Raw genomic sequence first — 23,023 nt, 5'->3', positions numbered from 1 at the left:
GGTTCTTGGTATGATATGTGATTTTTGATTGTGTCTTGGACATTTTTAGCATTATGTTGTGGAAGTCTGGATTTTATTTAAATCTTTTGTTTTAGCAGACCTCTTGACAATTCACTAGTGGAGCATGGGGGTTCTGCTTTGTTACTGCCAGGTGGGAGTGAAAGTCCAAATTTCCCACCCAGTCTCCATTGACAACCCTAGTGGGGCAGGGTGCCTAATTACTTCTGGGCAGGGCTAGAAGTTTAGTCTTCCCACTAGGCCTCTGCTGACGCTACTGTGGTTGGGAGAGGGGAAGGACCTTGTTACTGCTTCCCATGTGGCCTCCAGTTAAATCATGGGAAGGGGGCTCATTACTGCTGGGAGGTGGTGATTTTACTGAATCTTTTGAGATGATCATATCGTTTTTCTTCTTTATTTTGTTGATATGGTGATTATATTGATTTTCAAATATTGAACTAATGGTGTATTTTGGGATAAACTCCACTTGGTTGTGATGTCTTATCCTGTTTATACTTTGCTGGATGCAATTGGATAACATCTTGCTGAGGATTTTTGCATCTGTGTTCATGAAGGATATTGGTTAGTGGTTATAATGTCTTTGTCTGGTTTTGGTATCTGGGTAAGGTGTCCTTAAAATCAGTTGGGAAGTGTTCACTCCTTTTCTTCTTTCTGGAATTATTTGTGTAGGATTGGTATTATTTCTTTCTTAAATGTTTGGTAGAATTTGCCAGTGAAGCCATCTGCACATGGAACTTTCTTTGTTGGAAGGTTTTTAAATTGAGAATTTAATTTCATTTAATTTATATAGAACTATTCAAATTTTTCTTTCTTCTTGTGTGAGCTTTGGAAGTTTGTGTTTTTCAAAGAAGTTACACATTTCTTCTACCTTATCTAACTTACTGATATAAAGTAAAACATTCCATTATTATCATTTACTGTCTGTAGGATCTGTTGTGATGACCTTTCTTTAATTACTAATATTGGTTATTTATGTCTTCTTTCTTTTTTTTTTCTGAGCAGTCTAGCTAGAGATATATCAATTTTATTATTCTTTTCAAAGCAGCAGCTATTGATGCATTGATTTTCTCTATTGTTTGTCTGCTTTCTATTTTATTTTATTTCTGCTCTTTGTGATTTCCTTTGGATTTACTTTGCTTCTCTTATTTAATACTTTAAGTTGGAAGCTTAGATAATTGATTTGAGACCTTTATTGTTTTCTACTGTAAGATTTAATGTGGCACATTTCCCTCTAAGCACTGCATAAACTGAGTCTCATAGATTTTGATATGTTGTGTTTTCATTCATTCAGTATATTTGGGAATTTTCCAGATCTCTTTCTGTTACTGATTTTCTAGTTTAATTCCATTGTGTTGATAAAATATATTTTGTATGATTTTAGTTCTTTTAAATTTGTTGAACTTTGTTTTATGGCCCAGAATATGATCTATTTTGGTGACTATTCCTTGTGCATTTGAGAAGAATATATATTCTGCTGTTGTTGGGTGAATTGTTCTGTAAATGTCACTTAATGCAAGTTGATTGATGATGCTGCTCAGGTCTTCTATATAATTATTGATTTTTTGCCTGCTTATTTTATTAATTATTGAGTGAGCAGTTTTGTAGATTTATCTACTTTTCCTTGCAGTTCTATTTGTTTTTGCTTCATGTATTTTGAAGTTCTGTTGTTGGTTGCATATGCATTTAAGATTATATATTGACTCTTTGTCATTTTGTATGCCCCTGTTTATCCCTGATAATATTCCTTGTTTTGAAGTTTAGTTTGTCTGATTTTAATATACCTGTTGCCGTCGAGTTGATTCTGACTCATCGTGACCCTGTAGGACAGAGTATAACTGCCTCATAGGGTTTCCAGGGAGCAGCTTGTGGATTTGAACTGTTGACCTTTTGGTTAGCAGCCTGAGCTCTTAACCACTGCACCACCAGGGGTCCTGCTTATTTTAATGTAGCCACTACTATTTTCTTTTGATTATCGTTTACATGGAATATTTATCTCTAGTCTTTTACTCCTAATGAATTTATATCTTTATATATATAAAGTGGTTTATTTTAGACCACAGATAGTTGGGTCTCCCTTTTTCATCCAGTCTGACAATTTCTTTTTTAATTAAGAGTGTTAAAGCATTTCCATTTAATGTAACTACTGATATAATTGGGTTTAAATTTACCACATTCCTGGTTGTTTTCTGTTTGTTGTTTCCCTCTGTTCTTTGTTCTTTTCCCTTCCTTTTCTGCCCTTCTTGCGTTAATTGAGCTTTTAAGAATGATTCCATTTTATTTATGCTATTAGTTTATCAGTTATACTTCTTTTCAGAAGTTTTTAGTGGTTGCTCTAAGACTTATATATTTCTAATTTATCATGAAAACCCTGCTGGCTTAGTGGTATCATGTCTTCCTTTAATTAATATTATACCATTTCACAAATTGTTTAAGAATCTTATGAAAATATACTTGCAGTGTGTCTACTCTATCCTTTGTGCTATTATTGACATACATTTTACTTTTATGTGTTATAAACCCCTCAAAATGTTACCATTTTTGCTTTAGGTAGTCAGTTATATGTTAGAATGATTAAAAATAATACAAAAAGTATTTTATGTTTATTTTCATTTTTACCATTTTTGCAGTTTTTAATTCCCTTGTGTAGATCCATGTTTCTGTCTAATATGATATTCCTTCTGGCTGCAGAACTTCCTTTAACATATCTTATAGCACAGTCTTCTGGCAGTGAATTCTCTCAGCTTTTGTTCATTTGTGAAAGTCTTTATTTTGTCTTCATTTTAAATTTTTTAGGTTTTCTTGGTCTGGGTATAGAAGTTTGGGTTAACAGTTTTTTTTTCTTTCTTTCAGTACTTTGAAGATATTACTCCTTTTTCTTCTGGCTTGCATCATTTCTGACAAGAAGTTCCTTTTAATGCTTTTGTTTCTTTCTCTGTATGTCTTTTATCTCTGTCTGTCTTCAGCATTTTCTCCTTATCCTTCATTTTCAGCAATTTGAACATGATGTATCCTGGTCAATATAGAGTTTGATTTTTAAGTTTTTTCTAGTGTTGTGAGGTATGAGTAGTTCAGCCCTGCTATTGTATCTGTGTCTGCTGCAGCAGAGGTATGAATTTTGGAACATCACGTTACTGTTTGCCACATTAGTGTTAGTTCAAATAGAGGCAGGCCTCGGCCCTGAAGTTGCCATTATTCAACTTTGGTGTCACAAAGCAGCACAAGTTACACACACATGTGAGACTTCTTTTCCCAGTGTATCATCAGCATTAATTTTTGGATACAATAAGATAATTCAGAAGTGATAATATCATTGTAAAAATTATTCTTAATTTTTTTTTTAATAAAGGGGAATACATTCAATGAAGAACAGCAGAAAGAAACGTTTCAGCCTGATGAGGCACCCAAGAAGGAAGAAGTAACCACTAAAGCTGACGCAGAAAAGAGTACACTGCAGATGAACCCAATTAATTTTGTGAGGAACCCAATTGGCAAGAGATTAGAGCCAAGTTTAAATTGGAAGAGCACTGTTGATTTAAAAGAGTATGTATGCATTTGCGTGATGGATTTTCTCATACATCAAGTTAAATCCTCAGAAAGCATATGTTTGCCTAATTTTTCATGTAATTTTATTTCATAGTAGAAAAATATACAGTATATATTACACTGTCCTCCATGGTACAAGTTGACTCCTTTTTACCCATCTTTATATTCCAAAATGAAAGATTTGACATCAGCAGGGTTTATATTTGGAGTAGTGTGAAGGAAAAGTAAGAACACAGTTCACCGTCATGTATTGATCAGGACCAACAACGTGAAAAAATTGATAAAACACATGGAGGAATCACATGGGGAGTATAAGACCAGTGGTGGGATCTGGTTAAGTAAGTAATGTGGAATTTGGGATTATTAAAGTTACGTGAAGTTAATCAGGAAATCCTTCATAGAGATGATATTTTTTCTATTAACAGAACTTTAAATAAGTACTATAAAAGGGCAAGAATCTCAAAAATATGAATAGGCCTAAGTAAAGTGGAGCCCTGGTGGTGCAGCAATTAAGAGCTGGGCTGCTAACCAAAAGACTGACGGTTTGAATCCACCGGGTGCTCCTTGTAAACTCTATGAGGCAGTTCTACTCTGTCCTATAGGATTGCTATGAGTCAGAATTGACTTAACAGCAATGGGTTTTAAGTCAAGTGGACACTGGTTTGATAAATGTGTTAAATACACAAAATTAGTTTTCTCTAGGACTTCCATACATGAGTTGCTATGAGTCAGAATCGACTTGATGGCAGTGGGTTTATAAGTAAATGCCAAAGCAAAGAGTTAGGGCCAAAGATTAACGACTTAAATGCTTAGGCAATCTTAAGCACCTAGTGCACTTTTAAAATTTATCAAACAGGCTTACTAGTTTCAGCCTATTTTTCATAATCTATGTTGTCAATCTACGCTCAAGAACAAGTTTCAGAGTTTCTTCTGACATCCATTTTGGTCTTTTCTTTGTTTCCTGTCTTTTTAATGACCTCTTGCTTTCTTCATGTGTGATGTCCTTGATGTCAGCTCACAACTCGTCTGGTCTTCAATCATTAGTATTCAATACGTCAAATCTATTCTTGAGACGGTCTCTGTTTTCAGGTGGGATATACTCAAGGTCCTATTTTGGCTCCTGTAGACTTGCTCTGATTTTCTTCAGCTTGAACTTGAACTTGCATGTGAGCAATTGATGGTCTGTTCTGCAGTCAGCCCCCAGCCTTGTTCTGACTGATGATGTTGAAGTGCTCCATCGTCTCTTTCCACAGATGTGGTCAGTTTGATTCCTGTGTATTCCATCTGGCGAGGTTCACATATATAGTAACGTTTATGTTGGTTAAAAAAAAGGTATTTGCAATGAAGAAGTCGTTGGTCTTGCAAAATTCTATCATGCGATCTGTGGCATCATTTCTGTCACCAAGGCCATATTTTCCAACTACTGACCCTTCTTCTTTGTTTCCAACTTTTACTTCCAGTCACCAGTATTTATCAATGCATCTTGATTGCATGCTTGATCAATTTCAGACCGCAGAAGTTGGTAAAAATCTTTAATTTCTTCCTCTTTGGCATTAGTGGTTGGGGTTAAAATGGAATAATAGTCGTATTAACTGGTCTTTGTGGGCGTATGGATATTATCCTATCACTGACGGCGTTGTACTTCAGGATAGATCTTGAAATGTTGTTTTTGACAGTGAATGCAACGCCATTCCTCTTCAATTTGTCATTCCCACCATAGTAGACCATATGATTGTCTGATTCAAAATGGCCAGTATCAATCCATTTCAGCCCACTAATGCCTAGGATATCTATTGTCAAGAGGTCCATTTCATTTTTGACAGTGTCCAATTTTCCTTGATTCATACTTTGTCCACTTTCAATTATTAATGAATGTTTACAGCTGTTTTTTCTCATTTTGAGTCATGCCACATCAGCAAATGAAAGTCCCAAAAATTTTACTCCATCAACGTCATTAAGGTTAACTCTACTTTGAGAAGGTAGCTCTTCCCTAGTCGTATTTTGAGTGCCTTCCAACTAAGGGGCTCATCTTCCAGCACTGTATCAGAAAATGTTCCACTGTTATTCATAAGGCTTTCACTGGCCAGTTTTTTTAGAATTAGATTATCAGGTTCTTCTTCCTAGTCTGTCTTACTCTGGAAGCTAAAAGAGCTGAACAGTAGATTTCAGAGCCTCAAGAAGACAAAGTAAAGTATTATAATGAAATATGCAAAGAGCTGGTGTTAGAAAACCAAAAAGGAAGAACATGCTTAGCATTTCTTAAGCTGAAAGAACTGAAGAAATAATTCAGACCTTGAATTGCAATATTGAAGGATTCTATGGGCAAAATATTGAATGATGCAGGAAGCATCAAAAGAAGATGGAAGGAATACACAGTTGCTGTAACAAAAAGAACTGGTTGACGTTTACCATTTCAGGAGGTAGCATGTGATCAAGAACCGATGGACTGAAGAAAGAAGTCCAAGATGCACTGAAGGCATTGTCAACAAACAAGGCTCCAGGAGATGATGGAATACCAATAGAGATGTTTCAACACTGGAAGCGCTCGCTCGTCTATGCCAAGAAATTTGGAAGACAGCTACCTGGCCAACTGACTGGAAGAGAACCATACTTGTGCCCATTTCAGAGAAAGGTGAGCTCGCAGAATACAGAAATTATCAAACAATTAATATCACACTCAAGTACAATTTTGCTGAAGATAGTTCGAAAATGATTGCAGCAGTACATTGACAGGGAACTGCCAGAAAGTCAAGCTGGATTCAGAAGAGGACATGGAATGGGGGATATCATTGCTGATGTCAGACACATCTTGGCTGAAAGCAGAGAATACTAGAAAGATGTTTACCTGTATTTTATTGACTATGCAAAGGTATTTGACTGTGGATCATAACAAATTATGGATAACATTGTGAAGAATGAGAGTTCTAGAGCACTTGATTATGCTCACGCGGAACCTGTCCATAGACCGAGAGGCAGTCGTTCGAACAGAACAGAGGAATACTGCATGGTTTAAAATCAGGGAAGGTGTGTGTCAGGGTTGTATCCTTTCACCATACTTATTCAATCTGTGAGCTGAGCAAATATTCCGAGAAGCTGGACTATATGAAGAAGAATATGTCATCAGGATTGGAGGAAGACTCATTAACAACCTGCGATATGCAGATGACACAAGTTTGCTTGCTGAAACTGAAGAGGACTTGAAGCACTTACTGATGAAAATCAAAGACTACAGCCTTCAGTATAGATTATACCTCAATATAAAGAAAGTGAAAATCTTCACAACTGAACTGAATAAGCAACATTGTGATAAATGGAGAAAATATTGAAGTTGTCAAGGATTTCATTTTACTTGGATTCATAATCAGAGCCCACAGAAGCAGCAGTCAAGAAATCAAATGATGTATTGGATTGGGCAAATCTGCTGCAAAAGACCTCCTTAATGTGTTAAAAAGCAAAAATGTCACTTTGAGGACTAAGGTGTGCCTGACCCAAGTCATGGAATTTTCAGTTGCCTCATATGTATGCTAAAGCGGGAAGATGAATAAGGAAGACCGAAGAAGAATTGATGCCTTTGTATTATTGTGTTGGCAGAGAATGTTGACTATACCATGGACTGCCAGAAGAACAAACAAATCTGCCTTGGAAGAGGTACAGCCAGTATACTCCTTAGAAGGTGGGGATGGTGAGACTTCATCTCATGTACTTTGGCCATGTTATCAGGATGGATCAGTTCCTGGAAAAAGACATCATGCTTGTTAAAGTAGAGGGTCAGGAAAAAAGAGAAAGACCCTGAAGGAGATAGATTGACACAGTGGCTGCAACAGTGGGCTCAAACATCACAACAATTATGAGAATGGTGCAGGACCGGGCAGTGTTTCATTCTGTTGTACATAGGGTTGCTATGAGTCGGAACCAACTCTGCAGCACCTGACTACAACGTGTTGTCACGCCATTTGGTCGAGCACTGACTTCTGGCTGGTTCTGTGGATTTTGAGAACCACAGGGTGATTCAATGTTGGAAGCAAACCCAAAGATCTGTCGGAAGGAATCCTTTGGAAATGGGCCAGACTCTTGCTCCTCTCATCCTCATCGATTTTGGGGTGTTTGACCTTTGTGACACTATTTGAAAGTGTGAGTCTGAAAATAACAAAATGTATGGGCAACTCTGGTAACTAGCGTGCGACTTTTAAAATACTGCTTTTTCCATGTGCTTTTTTTTTTTTTTTTGAATTATGGATTTATTTGACAAGTATTTAATGAGAACCCATTATGTGCTGTTGGATTCTGTGTTAAGCTTGGGAATACCTAGAGAACCAGATACAAGTCCTGCTGTAATGTTTGGTAGGCAGATAACAGGCAATTCTAATCTAGGGTCACAGGCACCTCGAGAAGGCCCTCGATGGTGTAAATGGTTAATACCGTTTGGCAGCTAACTGAAAGGTTGGAGGTTCGATTGCACCTAGAGGTACCTAGGAAGAAGGACCTGGTAATCTACTTTCAAAATATCAGTCAGTGAAAACCATATGGAGCACAGTTCTACTCTGAAACACATGGGGTCACCATGAGTTGGATTCGGCTCAATGGCAACTGGTTTAAGCCCCTAGAGAAGGAGCAGAAGGCACAGGGCGAAGGACTCAGAAACAATGGCAGCCTGTGAAGACCTGTTCCCAGCGTGAAGAAGTACTGAACAAAATATTTCCTGAGTATGTTGAATGCATTGCTATGCTTAAAGTGCAAAAGGGGAATCTCTGCGTGTCAGAGATGAGGTGGAGCTCATAGAGTAGGAGAGGAGGTTGAAGTCTCAGACTGTGACAGGGGGAACTGGGACTGCCGTATTCGTTCCAGAGGAAGAGACACTGTCCGCCCACAGCCTGTGGTTGCTCTGAGGAGTGATTCACTTGGACGAAATAGTCACTGGCTGGAAGTTGGGTTCTCGCGCTAGTGGTACGTGCCAGTGCAAGGCTCCCATTTGTACCAGTTTTTTGTGAGAGAGCTGGAAACTACTTATCTAGAAAAACCATATAGGAACAATTGAACCTACAAGGCAAAACCATCCAACAGGGAGATCCCAGACCCAACCTAAAGAGGTCGCTTTATATGTTAAGAGTGCTTAAAGCTTTTAAAATTCTACTGTCCATAACTAAAACCTAACTGGTTCGTTTTAATTAAATTTCTAACTCGGTCGTTCTCTGTGTCAGGCAAACATCATTTGGTACATGAAAATGATGAAATATTTGTATACTTTTCATCTCTCATTTCACAGTCGTCAGCATAAAGTAGTGGTCTTAGCGTCCGTAACAAACGACAACAAAGTGAGTGGCTTTAAAGGAACAGCCTCACCGTTCTGGATTTCGGGCATCACAGGGGTGTCTCCTCTGTCTGCTCTAGGGGACAATCCTTCCTTGTCTTTTTCAGCTTCTGGCATGGATACGGATCCTACATGTTGTCTTCTCCCTGTGTGTGACTCTGGTTCCATGTCTGCTGTCCCCTTTAATAAGACATCACACAGCAGTTGTTAGGATTATGACCCGCCCTGCTCTGGTCTGACCTCATTTAATGTAACTGACAACAACAACAGCAAAACCCTGTTTCCAAACAAGGTCACAGGTACAGATTAGGACTCGAACATATCTTTTGGGGGACACAATTCAATCCATCACAGTAATGAATCGAACTAATATTTTTTAGCCACAGAAGTTCAGGAAGAGACACCCAAGAGGAGAAACATGCAAGAATTGAAAAGGGAAGATCGTCTGTGGTGAGTGGGAGAATGCAGTCAGCTCGGTATGTTTCTGTCAATATAACCAGTTCTTTAAAGCCACCATTGGTCAGTGGACCAGTTAGCCTGCTAATTAAAGTCTTCTTAATGATTACATTAGCGTCCCAAGTTATTAGGAATGTTAATAAAAAAGAAATGATACTGGATTTCTTTAAACATATTTACAAAGTATCCTAATTCAGAGTTACTTGAAATACAGGAATTTACTGGTATTAGTTAACTTTTAGGAGCCCTGGTGGTGCAGTGGTTAAGCGCTTGGCTGCTAACCAAAAGGTCAGGAGTTCGAACCCACCAGCTGCTCCGCGGGAGGAAGACGTGGCAGTCTGCCTCCATAAAGAATAACAGTCTTGGGAACTCTATGGGGCAGTTCTACTCTGTTCTGTAGGGTCACTATGAATCGGAATCGACTCAACAGCCATGGGTAAGGGTGTTTTAACTATGAAAAGGAATGTTTTTAATGCAAAGAGCAGTGAACTGTTAGGAAAACTGGGCTCTTAAATGATTTTTTGCAGAGTTTGGCATCTGTCTGAGCCTGACTTTGCTGATCACTGATGGCTGTGGCTATTCTAAAATGATATTTTATTCCTAATTAAAACATGAACTCTTAATGTGAGGTCAACTGATAGACTTCTTACCTGATTTTCAGTATGATGATAAAAGCAACGTATTTGGGGAAAACCCTTTATTTGAGAGTTTCAGAGGGGTAGTGGGAGGAAATGTCAGGAATTTCACGTTATAAAGATTTGTTGGTGGTTCCCTGTGGGAGACCCAGGTTCGATTCCTGGCCACGCACCTCAGGCAGAACCACCGTCTCTCTGTCAGTGGAGGCGTGCGTGTTGCTATGATGCTGAACAGATTTCAGCAGAGCTTCCAGACTAAGACAGATTGGGAAGAAAAACCTGCTTCCAAAAACCACCCACTGAAGACCCTGTGGACGACGGCAGTCCGGTACATCGCCAGCCACGGGGGTGGTGCAGGGCCAGGCGCTGTTTCCTTCTGTCCTGCGTGGGCTTGCCATGAGTCGGGCAGACGTGATGGCAGTTGACAACACCACCAGGAGAAAAGCCAGACTTTAAGATGCTCCCCTAGACATGCATATTAAAGTATTAAATTTGTTTGACAGTTAATTTCTTTTAACCTTTTTATTTTGAAATAGCTGTACCTTCACAGGATGTTGCAACCACAGCCTGGAGAGGCTCCGTGTACCCTTCACCAAGCTTCCCCCAATGATTGCATCTCACATAACCATAGTACACTGTCAAAATCAGGATATTGACATTGGCACGATGTGTATGTGTAGGGCTATGTTGTTATCACGTGTGTAAATGTATGTAACCACCATGGCAATCAAGATACAGTTTCTTCACCACGGAGATCTTCCTCATGTTACTCCTCTATAATCACACCCACCTTCCTCCCCTCCACCATCCCTAATCTCTGACAACCACTAATCTGTTTTCCATTTCTACAGTTTTGTCATTTTGAGAATGTTAGGTAAACAGAATCATACAGATTGTCTTTTCTCACTCAGCATAATGACCTTGAGATCTTATCCAAGTTGTTGAATGTATTTTAGTTTGTTCCTTTTTATTGATGACTAGTATTCCATGGTATGGATGCACCACAGTTGAGTTAACCATTCAGCTATTGAGGGAAATTTTAGATGTTTCTGGTTTGGGGCTATCACAAAGCAAACTGTTATGAAAAATTGTATACAGGTTTTTGTGTGGATGTAAGTTTTCATTTCTCTTGGATAAATGTCCAGTTGCTGACACATACGGTAAGTGTGCGTTTAGTTTTTAGGAAGCGTCCAACCTGTTTTCCAGAGTAGCTGTATCGTTTCACATTCCCACTAGTGATGTACAGGAGATTCAGGTTTTCACCTTTGACCGTGTTTGGTATTGCCACTGTTTTTTATTTTAGAAATGCTAAATGGTGTATGGAGCCCTGGTGGCGCAGTGGTTAAGAGCTCAGTCTGCTAACCAAAAGGTTGGTGTTTCAAATCCACCAGCTGCCCCTTGGAACCCCTGCGGGGCAGTTCTGCTCTGTCCTGTAGGGTCACTATGAGTTGGAATTGGCTCAACGGCATACAACAACAACAGTAACAAAATGGCGTGTGGTGATATCTCATCATGGTCTTAGCACTTCTCTCATGGCCGGTGATGTTCGACATCTTTTCATCTGCTTATTGCCATTTGTGTATTCTCTTGGTGAAATGTTTCTTCATGCGTTTTGCCCATTTTCTAATTAGATTATTTTTGTAAATGTTGAGTTTTGAGAGTTCTTTGTGTATTCTGGATTCTGGACCCTTGTCTGATATGTAGTTTGCAGATATTTTCTCCAAGTCTGTAACTTGTCTTTTCATTCTTTTAACAAGATCTTTCACAGAACAAAAGTTTTTATTTTAATGAAGTCTAATTTGTTGATTTTTTTTCTTTTATGGATTGTGTTTTTGGTGTCATATCTAAGAACTCTTTACCAAATCCTAGGTCCTGAAGACGATCTCCTTTCTTTTTTATGAAAAATTTTTATAGTTTTTCATTTAAGATTATGATCTATTTTGAGTTATTTTTAAAATAAAGTATGAGACTTATGTCAAGGTTCATTTTTTTTTTTTTGGCCTATAGATATCCAAATGCTCCAGAATCATTTGTTGAATTGCTTTTGCACCTTTGTCAAAAATCAGTTGGCTGTACTTGTGTGAGACTACCAGAGTCTCTATTCTCTTGCATTGATTTTTGTGTCTAGCCCTCTGGTGATACCGACAAAATCTTGGTTACTGTATATAATGAATCTTGAAATCTGGTAGAGTGAGTCTTCTCACGTCATCCTTTTTTTTTCCAAAAATTTTCCAAAATATTCAAGTTTATTTCACTCTCCACATAAATTTTAGATTAATCTTACCTATAGCAACAAAAAAATTACATTAAACCTGTATATGAACTTGGAGATTACTACATGGAGTCTTCCAAACCATGAACATGGTATGTCTTTCCATTTATTTAGATCATCTTTGGTTTTTTTCATGAGTGTTTTGTAGTTTTCAGCATACAAATCCTGTATCTGTTTTGTTAGATTTACATCTAAGTATTTTGTTTTTTTATGGAGCAATTGTAAATGGAATTGTATTTTAAATTTTGGTTTGTGTGTGTTCATTGCTAGTATATAAAAACACAATTGATTTTTGTATGCCATTTATTAGTACTTGGAATTTGTTTTAATATTCCTTGTAATTTTCTACATAAATCATCATGTTATCTGCAAAAAAGGAAAGTTATAATCCTTCCTTTTGGTCTGTGTGCCTTGTATTTCCTTTTCTTGCCTTGTTGTGCTTGTTAGAGCTTCCAGTACAATGTTGAATAGCAGTGGTCAAAGTGGGCATCCTTGCTTGTTCTTAATCTAAGGGGGAATACACTTAAGTCTTTCACCATTAAGCATGATGTTAGCTGTAGGTTTTGTACATATTCTTAATAAAGTTGAGGAAGTTTTCTTTTATTCCTCATTTCTGAGCATTTTTATCATGAATGGGTATTGAATTTTGTCAAATGCTTTTTTTTAAATATCGATTGATATGATTGTGTGAGTTTTTTTCTTTAGCCTGTTAATATTGGTTAGATTACATTGAATTTCAAATACTCAACCAGCCTCGTGTCCTTGGAATAAACCTCACTTGGTCATGGTGCTGAATTCTAGGTGCTAATATTTTGTTAAGAATTTTTACATCTGTAATCATGATGGTTTTTTGTGTCGTTTTTTGTTTGTTTTTTGGTACTGTCTTTGTCTCATTTTGATATCAGGCTTCATACAATGAGGTGGGAATTGTTCCCTCCTCTTCTGTTTTTTAGAAGAAATTGTGTACAATTGGTGTTAGTTCTTTAAATGTTTGGTGGAATTCTCCGCTGAAACTCTCTGGGCCTGGAGATTTCTTTTTGGGAGTTTTTAAATTATGAATTAAATTTCATTAATAGTTGTAGCACTATTCAAATGATCTATTTCATATTGGGTGAGATGTGGTAGTTGGTACTTTTAAAGGAATTGGTTCATTTCGCCTAAGTGGTCATATTAATGCACGTATAGTTGTTCATAGTATTCCCTTATTACCCTTGATGTCTTCAGGATCTGTAGTGATGTACCCTATTTTATTCCTGACATTGGTAATTTGTGTCTTCTCCTTTTTTCCTTTGTCAGTCTTGCTAGAAGTTTGTCAATTTTATCGATCTTTTGAAGAAGTAGTTTTTTATTTCATTGATTTTTCAAATTGTGTTTTTGTTTTTTTGATTTCTGCTCTTTATTATTTACTTTCTTCTGTTTGCTTTGGGTTTATTTTGCTCCTTTTCTAGTGTATTTAGGTGTGAGCTTAGATTATTGATTTGAGACTTTTCCTCTTTTCTAATGTATTTCCCTCTCTGTACTGCTTTAGCTACATACAACAAATTTTGATGAGTTGTATTTTCATTTTCAGTCAGTTTAGTGTATTTTTTAGACGTGTGTTGTTTATAAGTATTTGGACCTGGAATGGACACGCTGCTCCAGGGGGTGGCTGGCGGGTCCACAGGCTCCTCTTGTCCCTGGGTATCACACTAAGTGTGCATGCATCTGAGACCGTCTCTTCCAATATTCTCATCCCCATGATGCTCTGCACTACCTCCATCTAAATGAGCCTCCCACTTTTCTCCTCCTTCTAATAGACGCCTTTTCTCTGACACTCTCATATTATAGGGAAATGATTTTCGTATATCCTCAGCCTGTACACTGAAAGCTTCCTCTCTCCCTTTCCTTGCATTTATTGAACCTCTTCCATGAGGGCAGTGATTCTCTTACAGATCTTCTTTGCCTCAAGTCCTACTTCACTACAGGACCATTGAGAGCTTATTTCTGTCGTGTAAATTCAAGGAGATGTGGGAAGCAATATTGAGATAAATATCTCGGGTTACCTACCTCCTCAGATGTGAGTGATGGATGAGTAGTCCCTGAGACATCATTGTGGGTTTGATGAGCTAACAGCTGGAAAACATGCATTCAAGGGTGGGGAGGTGGGCACCAGCTGGTGCAGTAGTATGCAGGAAGGAGCTCTGGGGGGTATTACGCCAATATAGGTGCTACATTGGAGCATGACTGTAACCATCCCTAGTGATGTGCCCAAGGTTCTTGTGGTAATGTTGTCTGTGCCTCCACCTGTCAAATGTGCTGTGTATCTATGGAACTCAGCATTTAACATGCTAATGTCTCTAGGAGTTGGGGTTAACTCCTTGTTCCTGAGGCTGGTTTAGGTCATTGATGTTGTCTGATGTCTTGTGCCCTTCCAAATACTTTAGCTGAGGCATCATGAAGAGGAAGGTGCTGACTATTCACTGTCTTTGGTAAGGAAGACTTCATTTTAGGTGTTTACAGCACTGCGCAATAGAACTTTCTGCAGTAATGAAAATGGTCCCTGTCTGCACTGTCCAGTATGGTAGCCACTAGCCACATGTGACTACTGAGTAATTGAAATGTGGCTGCTATGTCTAAAGAACTGAATTTTTAATATTATTTAAGTAAATAAATAACTGTAAATGTAAACAGCTGCATATGGCTAGTGGCTACCTTATTGTATAGCACAGCCTTAGGGCATTTACTTAATTCCTTTTTTCATATTTCACTCTTTTCTTTATAACCTAGGGCAATAATGGGGCCCTGGTGGTGCAGTGGTTAAGCGTTTTGCTGCTAACCAAAAGGTTGGCAGTTCAAATCCACCAGCCACTCCTTGGAAACTATACAGGGCAGTTCTACTCTGTCCTGTAGGGTTGCTATGAGTCGGCGGCAGCGGGTTTGGTTTTTGGTTTTAGGGCAATAATACTGAACCGCACCTGCTCTAGAGACATGGACTTCCTTATCTCCTCATGTAGATGCTAACAGAGATGTAGAATTCAGGAGGTGTTGGTATCTTATCTGTTGCTTGTACACATGTTGCTGAAATATTACCATTATAGTTTACATGTGTTTTTATTGTTGCTGTTCTTAGTAAGGCTGCTGATAAGCCTGAGGAAATTCTTAGTGAGAGTTCCTCAGAAAGTGAGGAAGATGAAGAACCACCTGATCATCGTCAGGAAGCAAATGCTGATTTGCCGTCGGAATATTGGCAAATTCAGAAGCTGGTGAAATACTTAAAGGTAGGAAAGACCTTTTGTGCTATATTTTCAATGTTAATTTTTAAAATCCTTCCCCCAAAATGGATATTCTGCCTCCAAGTTTATATTTCTTTCAAATAAGGGTAGTAAGCGTCCCTGTTACTACATATAAAAAAAAGTGTTCATAAGGGAAGGTCTCATTACCCTAGGGTTACCGAGGTTAGTCTTCATGGAACAGCCAGGCTGCCCAATACCAGCCCTCTCCCCTGGTTGGAGAGAGGGGTTTGGCAGCGGCGGCCACTGCAGCAGCATTGCTCTCCCTGCCCCTTGAGCTTGATGCTAGCATGGCAATAGAAATTCCCACCAGAAGCAAAGCATTACAGTTGATGCTATTCTGCAGTAAATGTGACTAAGATAATGCTTTAAGTGATCCTTTCTGGATGAATACCTGGACCCTCATGCCTTATCAGCCTACTTGCAGTGTGAGACTGGACTTGACAATTTTTGTAAAAAAGATTTACTGTATTAATAGTTTTAGCTTGTTTTACGATTAATGACATTAAAATATGAATGAAAGAGGTTAGAGAAATGCGAGCAGTGTTTATGTGAAGGTAGAAGCCCAAGCTGTAACCAGATAGTTTCGTGACGTGCCTCGTAAGGGACACGGCCTAGAACCTAGCATACGTCTGACTTTACAAATTCACACTCTTCCTGCTGCACCGTTCAGCAAATCATGAAATGGTGGCAGGTCACAAAAATACCATATTTTAATTTTACTAATTGGAAAACAAGCTGAGTAGGCTGACCATTCTAGCCTCAGCTGGAATTCCCAGAATCCCTCAAAAAAATTATGTGCTTTTCTGAATCCCAGATCCGAGACAAATTAGTCAATGGATTGGAAATAATGGGGGAAAGTGTTATAATTCCCCTCTGAGGATTAAAGATTAATAACATAGAGACATTACTGGTTTGAAGGAATCCACTGGAATCGTGGAAAGCAAGAGCAGGAAATGCTGACAGACCTAGGAGCCAGGCAGGAGAGAAGTGCTCGCCACTGAGCTCACAGTCGGTCTTGCTTGTAGCTCTTTGCAGGTTCTAAGCGTGTGTCCGTGGCTTTGTCTGCCGCTAATGGTGAGACATTATTGCAAAATAAATATTAATATGTTTACATGTATAGAATACTTCATACAAATCCTATTAAACCACCACCACCACCAAAAAAACCAAACCCATTGCCACTGAGTCGATTCTGACTCATAGTGACCCTACAGGAACAGAGTAGAAACTGCCCCATAGGGTTTCCAAGGAGCAGCTGGCGGACTTGAACTGCCGACCTTTTGGTTAGCAGCTGAGCTCTTAACCACTGCGCCACCAGGGCTCCTTCAAGTCCTATAGTGGGAGCAGAATAAGTCCTTAAATTTGCAATCTGACCTGTGATCCTGTGTAGTCTTATCAAGCTTGTTTGGAGGTCTAAATGTTATGTTATTTAAATATACCCTGTAATATGTGCTGGCATTTTCCAGTGTTTGAATATTTGTTATAAACCACAACTTGCTCTTTGTAAGCAATTTAACAGAGGAAATGCAGAGAGGAAGATATGAGTGTATGTAGTGGAACATTCCAACATGAAACCAGAAACCCGTCTAAAATCCAAATTAGCAAAAACGGTATCCATTTCAGTGGCCAAATCAAAATCAGGACAAGCAAATGCAACATTTTTATCATTAAAAAAGGAAAGGAAGCAAACCCTAATGGCCAGTTTGGCAATGCTTTTGGAAGTCTCTCAATGATTTGACTAATGTCAATGCAAAATTAAACTTTTTTTTTTCCTACATCTGGAATATTTGTCATGGAACAAAGATCAAGACTATTTGATAGGACAGTTAATTCCTTGTGTACTTTAAAATTCCATTTTAAGAATGATACTATAAAATATGTTTTAATATTATCTTTAAATTTTTAATGATTTTTGTTTGACATATATTTTGTGTTAATATTCCCCTCTTTTAATGTTTTTGTTATCAAATGCCTATATCTGATAGAGGTGGTTTCTACCTATATAATTGTGTCATTATCTGTTGCTTCCTAGAAATAATAAACTGTGCATTTACTATATAGGCTTGTTAAAAAATTTTTACAGACAGTCTCCATCGCAGAAAATTATTCACTGCTTGTGGTTATGGTCACTCATTATTATTTAAAAATACACGTAAATATGAAAAATACAGAATCACTTAGAATTTTGGAATTCCTAGGAATTCCCATTTTTTATTCTTGAATCTCAGAGATTAATATCCATCAGGAATTTGGAAACTGTAGTATGGAGCACAGGCAGGATTTCACACTCCTCTGCGTCCCTTGGACCGGCGTCTTTGTGCAGTGCACAGACTGTACAGCTGAACCCAGTGCCTGGCATGCACAGCTGCAATGCCAGACTCCGGAGACCTTGGTGCCTCTGCCCCTTTGCTGAACCACAGGGCTGGTTGTGAGTCTCGTTTCCGTCAATCTTAAAAAGCATGGGGCGGAGGGTGGGGACTGGCAGTGGAGAATTTTGACACATACCACTCTGAGATGTGAGTGGCTTGAGCCAGGCAGGGTCTTTGGGGCTTGAACGTGGCCTTCCGGAAGAAGAACTGGGAGTCACTGATGTTTATCCAAAGAGACCTGGCCCATTACATTTATCTCATTAGTGAAAGGAAACAGAGAGGCAGAGGTGTAGAAGAATGACGTGAATCAGGCGGCCGAGTGAGGGCGTCGTTAGAAAAAGGATCTCTGGTGTTGGAAGGATTTAGGCCAAGTCAGGATTCTGCCACTTACCAATTCAGTGGCCTTGGGAGAGTCACGTAAGCCCTCTAAGCTTCGGTTTCCTCACTGGTCAAGATCAGAAAGTTAACGTTCTCCGAACTTAGAATTGTTATGAAAACTAAGTGACATGTGACACACGTAGATGCTCAGTACGGAGTACTCAATAACTGTTGGCAATTATTACTTACATTGCATGTTGTTGTTATAGAAAATGTGTAGCCTGAAGTTCTATTGACTTGCACACGTGGCCTTCAGTTTTTGCTTTAAGCTTTCTAGCAACCAGTAAAACGAGGGAAGTACAGTGAGTTGAAAGGCTTTTACCATTGTAACGTAGAGAGACACTGGTTGCCAACCAGTATACCTCCGCCTGGTGCTAAGAGCAGAAAGAATTTCCCCCTTGGGGCTTGATGGGGCACGCACGGGGTGAGGCAGTGAACATCCCCAAAAATATCCTCCCAGTGGACATGACAAAGAGAGCTTCTTACGATAGTCTAATCAGTAAATAACTGTCATGAGTTTTGCAGCTTTTTAGGATGTCCATGCAGTATTAGGCCAAAAAGGGATGCACTATTTCTGCCCCCAGAACAGCTAAGGGAACGTTTATTGATGAAGTGCTACTTAAGCTTGCACAGGTTATTCATCAATAAATCATGCGTAAATGTGATACTTTTGGCCAGACAGTAAATTTTTTGGAATTCTTACAGTTCCCACCGGTAAATATTCTTAACATAGCCAATAAAAGAGAAAGTATACCTACAAATGATTTCAAGATTTTTGACACAGATAAAAAGTGTTTTATATGCAGACACAAAGGGATGTTAAAAGTCTATGAAATGCAAAATTGAATGCCTCCAAGTAATCTCAAAATAAATCCAACTGACATTTTAATTTACAAAATGATGCCTTATGTACACTTAAACTAGCAGAGAAATGTTAATGTCGATCTGAATTTCTGCTTACCATTTTCCAAGCACAGCAATGTCTGTGATTGTTGAAAAAAAATTTGATGAGCTCATTAATACGCAAACAGGTCAATGAACTATAGCTTATTATTTATCCAGAGCTATGAGCTCAGATTTTGGCACGAAAGTAAAAGGAGTTTGTATTGAATTATTTGGTTTTGATATATGTTCAACTTGCAAGTTTTATATATGTATATATTCTTTTAATCCAGATTTTTAGAACACAGCTTAATTTTTAAATTAATGGCTAGATTGCATTTTTACCACCAACTTCCAATTATCCTTTTTTCTCTCAAAGCTTGTGACTTTGTACCTCAGTTTTGAAAGAAGCAACAAGCCCCTATTTCAGCTGCCGTTACTGCCAAGTACTTACCCTTGCCTTCCACTGTCATTGTGTTTCAGGTTGTATGTCTTATCAGTGGGACTGTCTGGCATTCATTTCTGTGATCCCCAGGGTGCCCCGCTAATGAGCACAGCCTTCTTCTGTGTCCTGCCCAAATGCTATGAGGGAAGAGAGTGAGGCCTCCAAGGAGTGCGGGCTGGCTGTTCTGGCCTCTCGGCTCCTTGAGGGTCGTTCTTCCTTGCTCTGAGCCAGACATGTTCTTTGTGCTGTGGACGTCTTTCCCCACCTTCTCTGGTTCCCCTCTTTCCTCACTTTTTCTTTGTATATATATTTTATTGGTGCCTTTGCTAGCTTTATCTGGACAGTATTTTCTCCCCTGGCCAGGACTACTTTGAAATCTTACAGTTAAGATGTCTTGCTTTTGATCAGTTCAAGTGACTGGGGTAGATGGTATGCCCCATGCTTATTCTGTGAATATCTCTAAAGATATAGTCAGGTTCCACCCATGTCTGAATACGGGATGTGGAGAACTCCTTTGTGAAATAATAGGAGAGTTGTAGGATTTTTTTTGAAATGTGGATTTATTATTCACAAGTATATTAGAAATTAATACAGTGAGTACTCTTAAGGTTGGTCAGATGTTCAAAAGGCATAATTATACATAGGTTTGCGTTTCATACACGTTAGTGCTGTTAGTTCCTGTTGAGTTGGCTCCAACTCACAGTGACCTTATGTATACTAGAACGGAACATTGCCCCGTCCTGATTTCTTGACTCAGGATTGAAAGCCTGATAAAATCCATTTCTCTGTGGATTGAAGGTGGATCAGATATGGAAATTAATACCACACAATCAGTAAATCCAAGAGAAAAATCACGGAGACTAGGGCAATATCAACAAAATGGTCAGTCAGCTTCTAAATAGTTTGAGGGATCTCAGAGGCTAGGTGTATGTCTTAGGCTGGGTTCTCTAGAGAAGCAAAGCCAGTAAAGCATGTAGATAGATAGATACATAGATAGATATATCAAGGAAATGGCTCACGATTGTAGAGGCTGGAATGTCTCAAGTCTGTGGATCAGGATAAAGGCTTCTCCTGATTAATGCAGCCACAGGGGCTGGCGAACCCAAGATCGTCAGGTCGGAGAGCAGTGCTCCCACTCATAGGCTGTGAAGATCGACGAATCCCAAGATTGGCAGGTAAGCTGATAGCTCAAGTCCCAAGAATCAGAGGTCAGATGAACAGGAGGCAGCCACAGGATCCAGAGCAAAGCAAGAAACTAGAACGTCTGCTTGTATTTGGATGCAGGCCACATGCCCAAGGAAACTCCCTTTCAACTGATTGGCTACTCACAGCAGATCCCATCATGGGAGTGACTGCATATAAACACTGAGAATCATGGCCCAGCCAAGCTGACATACAGCCTTAACCATCACAGTGTAGAATCATGGTTTACCTCCCTTGGGGGCATTTTCCCTGAAGCTGCCACTCGAGGATAAGATATCTTTCTGGTGTCAGCCCCAGGCTCAGATAGGGTACTGTTACTCATAGCAGTGTTGGAGGCATCTGCCTCTACTTTAAAGTGTTCCATTCAGCTTGTCCCAGCTGGACAAGGCTGGGTCATGCTTACACCAGCCGGACTTTATGGGCTCTTGGAAAGCCTGGTTCTTCTGTGGCAGGTGGGTGGGGAAATGCTGCTATGAAATTCTGGTAACAGGCTGCAAGTTGGCTTTGGATCTACCTGGATACTAATGGCTAACCATTTTATAGTGAAGGCACTGAGAAGTTAAGTAATAGCTATTAAGAGGGGAGTGGCAGGATTCAAATCAAGGCAGACGGGCTTCAGAGCTCACATTCTGTACGGTGTCCATGTGAGGGCTTCCACGTTGTGCTCATGGCCACAGAAGGCACACGGGGAGAGGCTCAGACTTCAGCCTCAGGTGGCTCCCAGGGCGGCTGTGTCTGGGTCACCAACGTTGATCGTCGTGGCTGTTCCCGAGACGAGCGTCAGCCATCTCTTTGCGCGTATTTGGGGGGTTAGCCGCGTCCAGGCGGAGGCTGGTTTCTGTTTAGCCCCATTTCCTCCTAAACAGATGTTCCCCAGTGGGAACTGTCACAGAAGTGACAGCAGTTGATGGAAAGACACTAACAGATGCAGGCAAAGGATGTGAGTTTCTTTAAGTAAAGCATACTCCTTCCTCGACCAGACAGAACAGGAGACACAGCAGCCTTCTCCGGGGAGAGTGAGCTTCCCTGGCCTTGACCTTCCTCTAGGATGCCTCACTATGGAAGATATCATTGATTAGGGTGAGCATCCCGCTGGGTCCTTCAAGGAGCTCTCTGTCCTTCTCACAGGGGTTTTATACTGTGTTGCCTGCCTGCCTGCCTGTGTAGCTGGGGTGAGTGATTGGTGGCAAGCCCAGAGTGTTTCTGAGTACTTGCTGCAGTAGTGAAGGAATCTAGGCTTAATTCCCAGGCCGTTTCCCCTGATGTACCTCCTCCCTGTGGGGCGTCCATTTCTGCACCTGGGGTTTTGATCTTAGTTCCGCTGAGGCAGCGGGAGTCACGATGAAAGCATTGATAGAGAAGGATGAATCCAGCAGCAGGTGGTACACAGAATCAAGCTGAGTGGGAGAGCCAGGAGGTCCGTGACAAGGGGGTTGCATTGATTGGGTGTGGGGGGCTTGGAATAGGGTAGAGTCCTTGGAAGCTGTGAAGAAATGGCTGAGAAGGAAGATAAGCCAGTTAATAGGGAGTCTTTGGCTTGGAGAAGATGACGTTTAAGAAGAGTGAAATACCCAAATAGAATAGCCCTTGGAACCGTTGGAAATAAAGGACTGAAGCTCAAATGATTCATTTGAAATGGAGATGCTGTTTAGGGAGCCGGGGAAGTTAATGGGACTGAAGAGAGAGTGTGGAGCGTGTGGACCTGTTTGTGTCTTTTTATCCATTATTGAACGTGACCTCTTAATGGCTAATCAGAAAGTAGCTGCCTCTCATTTGAGTTAATAGCTAAGGCAATAATTTTGGGTCAAAATCCCTGTGTGAAACTAACGATGTTTCCTTAAATATTAGTTTGCCGCCTTGTAAGTAGATTGTTCATCAATCTTTTTGAAATTTTGGAGAAAGTAACATTTTATTCAGTAAATTTATGCAAATAGCTATCAAATAAAAACAGATTAATCAAAGCAATGATGAAGGAAAATGATTAGGAAAATTTGAAGCAAAAGTAAAAATGTCAATTTTTGAAGTTAGTGTCTTTCCAGCTGAAAGCTCCCACACACCAACTGAGATGACCCCTCAGTGAGACGGTGTGACCCACTAGCCACAAACATGGGCTCAAACACACCCACGATCATGAAGGAGGCACAGGATCGGGCAACATTGCCTCCTGTCGTAGATAGGGTCGGCATGAGTTGGAACCAGCTGGATGGCAGTTGACAACAATAACACAGAAAACTACAAGGAA

General features: G+C 39.6%; 1 protein-coding gene across 1 annotated transcript in view; it reads left to right on the top strand.

Annotated features, from left to right (window-relative positions):
- ODAD2 (outer dynein arm docking complex subunit 2) overlaps nt 1-23,023 on the top strand; it is a 232,686-nt gene that overhangs the window by 29,957 nt on the left and 179,706 nt on the right. The window contains exons 7-9 of the mRNA XM_004386246.1: nt 3,365-3,558; nt 9,250-9,345; nt 15,342-15,489. Of these exons, the coding sequence (XP_004386303.1) occupies nt 3,365-3,558; nt 9,250-9,345; nt 15,342-15,489 (438 nt within the window). The remainder of the gene's footprint in view (nt 1-3,364; nt 3,559-9,249; nt 9,346-15,341; nt 15,490-23,023) is intronic.

This window comes from Trichechus manatus, unplaced genomic scaffold, assembly GCF_000243295.1.
Source record: "Trichechus manatus latirostris isolate Lorelei unplaced genomic scaffold, TriManLat1.0 scaffold00160, whole genome shotgun sequence".
NCBI classification, from domain to species: domain Eukaryota; kingdom Metazoa; phylum Chordata; class Mammalia; order Sirenia; family Trichechidae; genus Trichechus; species Trichechus manatus.
The sequence above is the reverse complement of the archived record's forward strand: the minus strand, read 5'-3'. Positions and strand labels throughout refer to the sequence as shown.